The 5796-nt window shown below is 37.0% G+C and overlaps 1 protein-coding gene across 2 annotated transcripts in view; it reads right to left on the bottom strand.

Moving 5' to 3' along the window:
- Nucleotides 1–4354: 4354 nt before the first annotated feature.
- The window catches only part of Paip1 (poly(A) binding protein interacting protein 1), a 28795-nt gene continuing 27353 nt past the window's right edge, over nucleotides 4355–5796 (bottom strand). For both annotated transcript variants that reach the window (XM_027954408.2, XM_027954410.2), the window contains exon 11: nucleotides 4355–5527. In XM_027954408.2, coding sequence (XP_027810209.2) covers nucleotides 5434–5527 — 94 coding nt within the window. In that variant the 3' untranslated portion in view covers nucleotides 4355–5433. The remainder of the gene's footprint in view (nucleotides 5528–5796) is intronic.

Below are 5796 nucleotides of genomic sequence, written 5' to 3'. Positions count from 1 at the left end.
CGTCTCCGGAACAAGAAAAACCGGAAGTCCCGCCCCAAGTCCCGGGCCACACCCCGGCTCGCTACCTGCAAAGGGAGGGGCAGGAAGCGCGGGAGAGGGTGGGGTTTCTCAGACGGATATCTGGTCTGCGCGCCTTCGGCCTTCACTTCCGATACGTGACTCGGAAGGGGAGCTGCTTGTACTTATGTTGGTAAGCAACAGCCTTGTAGCGGTGCAGCCAACCACTGACCAACCACCAGGGTGGTGGCAGCGGAGTGATCCTTATGTAAATAACCTAAACAACAATTATATCCCTCAGTAAAGCTGATTAAAAAAAAAAAAACTTACAAAACTTGGCCTCTTCCTCATAAAGCATCAGAAAATGTCTTCCAACTATATTTACTAATTACCATTAACAAGAATTTACCGAGAACATACTATGTTTGCCTTTAAATAGTATGGCTGAAAGCAAGCTCCTTTAAGCAGCATTAGGGCGGAGAGAGGTCTAAAGGGGAGAGAAGCCTGGAGTGTGTTTAGTGGGCAGGGGCCAGATCATTATGGATTTGAGTTGTGGACTATTAGGAAAAGAGCACGTCTCTTTCTGGCCCAGATTTTTGTTTTAAAACAGCTTTATTGAAGTATACTTGTTTATTGCAAGGACTTTAAGCAAGTGGCAAAACCGACTGATGGGAAGACATCTAACTTCCTAAATTCACCTTCATTTCTAAAAGACTGATATGCAAATTGATCTGTCTTCTGTGAAGTATAAAATGTCGAATGGCACTATACAGTGCTTAGTTCTATTCCATCCCCACCATTTCCTCCTTCAATGTCTAAAAACTTCTTGAATAGAAATTCTACTAAAGAAGGATTTTGTGATCCTACTTGCACTTCTGAAAGATCTTGTAACTGCTTAAGAGAATAGATTGTAGGATGCAAGAGCAATATGGCAAAATCACTAGAAAGCTTTTGAAAAAGCATCAGGAGAGAAAATAGAACTTAGTACCTAGGCAGTAAGGAAAGAGAGCACAGCTCCAAGAAATATTTAGGAACTCCACTCTCTTCTTGGGGATTATTGAACCTGGAACTTGAGGGAGAGATGTAGGAGTACAATATAATGCCAGGGTTTCTGATTGGAGTAAGTGGAAAGGTTGCAGGGCCACCATTGAGAGGGAGGAATAAATTCAGGGATAGCATGACTTCAGTTTTCTAAGTCTACCTGGTGGAAATGGTAAGTTAGTTAAAAGTCTGGAATCAAGAGATACAAACAAATCTATAGGTTACTGGCTGATAGGTACTAACTGCAGCTACAGGAGAGGATGAACAGTCCTAGAACATTGTAATATGAGAAAAAGAGAGTGGTTAGTACTGAGCTTTGAGAAACACCAATACTTACAGATTAGGTCAATAGAAGCCCACAAAAGAATTGAGGAGGAAAATAATAAAATAGAAAGCAAGTTATTATGTCTTAGATAATTAGAGATTTTCAATTTTTGTGTCAGCACTGCCAGAAGACAAGCTAAATTGTTTCCTGGGGCTGGGGTTGTGCCTCAGTGGTAGATCACTTGGCCTAGCATGTGCGAAGCCCTGGGTTCAATTCTCAGTGCTACATAAGCAAATAAATAAAGGTCCATCAGTAACTAAAATATATAAAAAAAGAATTGTTTACTGAATTTAGTGATGTAGAGGTTGCTGATGACAATAGTGCTGCTCACTGTATATAGTGGAGAGGCATAGTGGATTTGAAGATCAAGTAAGAGACAAGGGAATGGAGAAAATGAGATGAGAAGTCTATGAAGTAGGCATAGAATTATAGTTTGAGAGAAATACCAGGGCCGAATCTCTTTTCTTCATTGGAATGACATGTTCAATAGATGATGCAGGGTTAGCTCAGGCAGAAGTAATCAGAGGATGAAGGGGTTGTTAAGAGTGGAAAGGATATGAAGCACTTAAACAGAAATTAAAAACAGATGATTGGCAGTGCTGAGAACCTAACTGAAGATGGTGATCATGAATTTACAATAGTACAAACCTACAGAAAACATGCTTTACAGCACTGTTGGGTTCCTCCAAGGTTGGTGTTTTGCCAGGGTGACACAATAGGGCAGCAGCATACATGAGCTTAAATTATTTACAACTGCTAAAGTCTAGTCAACCAAAGACCACTAGGCTTAAGCCTATCATCCAGCAAAAATCAATTATTAACTTGCAAGCAAAGAGGCACAAACCAGGGGAACTGAAGATGGTATATTCCACTAGGGGGAGGACAAAGCCATCTTTGGTAAGGTTTGAATTTCTGCTGAAGGATTCTGAGGACATATAAGGGAAGGTTTTGGGTGGGATTTTGTTTCTGCAGCAAGACTGGAAGCGCAAGCCAGGCAGGGTGGTGCATGCCTGCAATACCAGTGACTCAGGAGACTGAGGTGAGAGGATCACAAGTCTAGGCCAGCCTCAGCAGTTTGGCAAGACCCTGTCTCAAACAAACAGGGACTCAGGATGTAGCGCAGTGATAAGCAGCCCTGGGGGCTCAATCCCCAGTACCAAAAAAAAAAAAAAGACTAGAAGTGGAGATTAACTAGATTTTAGGTGCTGTCATGAGTCAAGAGAAGTTAAGCAACTGGATATCCCAAGTAACAGACGGGCAGAAATAGTTCTCAGGGTTTCATTATTAACAAAGCAGTAGTCACACAAAGTGGGGGTCATAATGGCATTTTACAGCTGCTATAGGACCATAGAAGAAAATTATTTTCTGTTAACTTTGCAGCTGGCTTTGTCTGTCCTCCCAACCTAACAGTATAGGTACTTTTCTCTTTTCAGTTTGAGCCGATTTTGTCACCAACAGGTTTGTTACTTTCACACCAAACATCCTCTCTTGCTGAAGGACTGAATTTTCAAAAACAAGTACAACTTAATCCACACTCTTCCCTAAAGATTTAATACTTATAGAACTACCCTTGCTTTCTGACAATACCCAATCCAAAGTGACCTTCCAGTGTCATACCATTCCTCCAAACTGCCCAACAAAAACCCAAATTATATTTTATGTTCCAACACCCTTTGATATATACTTCACAGTGCCCCAAAGGTACATGTTCTCTCTAAATGCAACACACCCAACATGTTTAGGTTTCTGGTAGTGTTGGCCGAAAGGCACCGATATGAACAATTCTGAGTTGATGACATGAAAGCCAAGTTAAAAGACCAATGTTTGTACTTTGTTGCCAGAACACAGCATTATGACACATGCTGGCACTCAGGTCTTTGCTCACTGGAGACTTTTTACTAATAATTCTGACAACAGACATTCATACATGATCCTAAAGACAGCCATTCTAATGGCCAGTAATTGCTGACTCAAGGCCAATCCTTCATTAAAACACTTAAGCAATCCTTGATGACCTTTTGATATGGCTTTAATAACTCACTTAGCACCAAGAAAATGTAGAAGTAATGCTACATGATTACTCAATGCTGCTTTGTTTTGGAATACCCAATTTCAGAATCTAGCCAACATGCCATAAGAAAATCCAAGTGACAGACAAGCCAAGTGTAAAGTGTAGATGGCTCTAGTCAATAGTTCATCTAGTTGTGGCTTCAAGTTTCTCAGTCCAACCACCAGCCACATGAGAAGATGACTTTTACTGATTATAATTCTGAGCTGCTAGAGCTATTTCTAGCCTTTAGTTTTCTTACCAAGTCCCAAGATATTATGCAACAGAGAAAAGCCATTCATGTTGTACTCTGTCCAAGTTCCTAAACCACAGAATTCATGAGAATAAAATGGTTATTTTAAGACACCAAGTTTGGACATCTACCCCCGGAACTGGCAATGAAACCATAGGTCTTATGCATCCTAGGAAACTGCTCTACTACAGAGTTACATGACAAGCTCCTAGGTGGTTTTTAAAGCAGAATATATATATAACATATATTGCTCCTGTTGGTAGCTACTATGAGTAGCAATAGGTGGTAATAAAATCTAGTGGACAAATATTGGATGGTTATTCACAGAGCTAAGGCAAGTATAGGGAATAAGTGTTCCTTAGTGCTTATAGTACATTAGACCAGGGACTATCTTTAAAGAGCTGTAGATTATGCTAATAGCTAAGTTATAAGAGTCATTTTGAAAAACAAATTCCCTTACAACTTCCTCAAACCCTAACTACATATATACTCCCCCTTTACAACAAGGGATCTAAAAGCTTTAATGTATATTTGCTAGTTTTTCAGGTAAAATTGTTACTCAAAAAGGTAGAATTCTTGTTCAAAAAGGCATAGAATTAAATCTTTCCTAAGTTTTTAAATTTTAAACCTTTTAGTAAATTTATAACAAATTCAGTAACAATTTCTTTAAAATACCAGAATACCACTTAAAAACTTAGAAGAAACAAAACTATTTATTTTCAAAGTCTAATTTTAATTCAGACTGAACAAACAAGCAGAAAAGTGAGAAAGCTAACTGTATTAGCAGACACAGATGTACCAAGTGTAAAACAGTGGGTTATTAACAGAACTATTTACATGCATATTTACAAGCAACCCTTTTATATGTACAAGTTTCAGTTAGTTGAAAAAAGATTTGACATTAAGTAAAAATACTACTTAAATAGGGTTGAGGTGGTACCACATTATAGTAAGTATTAGAAAAGTGATCCTCAAGGTATATCAATTACAAAGCAGATGAAAACGTGAAATATCTAGTAAAATTCTCTAATTAAAAAAAAAAAGTGAATGCAATCCATGCTACAAAATAAAAGTGAGAAAGCCATATAAATAAAAGCAGAATAATGTTCTAGGCCTTAGGGTAATGAAGTTAGTGAAGTGAAACAAAAAAGAACAATTCTTGAATTAGAATAAATCCTCAGTGAAGAGAGTCTTGGTGGTTTAGTTGGAGAGTTCTAAGGTTTTTTTGTTTTGTTTTTTTCCATTAATGACACTTTTAAAGCCCTTGGTATCCAATAACATCTACATATGTAAATCAGTTGTTGATATATTCCAAGACCCTTAAAGATTTTCATGATTGTGATTAATATGAGATATGTCAAACTGAAATAAAATCTATAATAGTCATACCTAAGAAAAGAATGCTACATTTTTGCAGTAATATGTATTTCTAGGCTAAGACTTTTTCCCCTCAAGAACTTAAAAGTATCTAACCAGCTAGCAAAATTTACTTTCAACATTTCATTTATTTCAAAATCAATTTTATTGCAGCCAAAACAGTGGAATTAACTGTACATAATAAACTATTTTATATATATACACATTTTAAGTTATAGGGAATAAAGTTTATTTTGGCAGATAGTGTTAAACAAAATTAAAGTTGCATACATTAGTAACATAACTCAACATCCTTAATTTGGTATAAGTGTGACACATTTTCTTGCTTTCCTGTGTTCTGCTAAATCACCATACCTAAACTGTTTTATAAAACTGATATGCTGAAATTTAACTTTACTGTTTTCGCTTACACTCTGATTCCAAACAAAACTTTTCATAAGCTTCTTCAATCTCTGGGTCCATCTCATCATCAATATCATCCAAATATCTGTAAAAACCAAAGATGATTCAGAAGTTTAATGTTTTTCAATTTATAAAGATATAAAGCCACAAAAAAATTTTGACTATTTTCCTAGTTTGAATTATGATAGAAAACAAGCCTAATTTCAGAGTTGCCTAAAAATGGCAGTCCCCCAGAAAACCAGATGCTTATTTTGACAAGTAAACTTTTACACCAATTCTGAATTCCTTGTATTGAAGACTGTTATATTTTCATATTTATTGATCTAAAAGTTAACCAAGGCTTGACATATATCA

Source organism: Marmota flaviventris, chromosome 5 (genome assembly GCF_047511675.1).
Source record: "Marmota flaviventris isolate mMarFla1 chromosome 5, mMarFla1.hap1, whole genome shotgun sequence".
Classification (NCBI taxonomy): Eukaryota; Metazoa; Chordata; class Mammalia; order Rodentia; family Sciuridae; genus Marmota; species Marmota flaviventris.
This window is presented reverse-complemented; position numbering and strand designations above follow the sequence as displayed.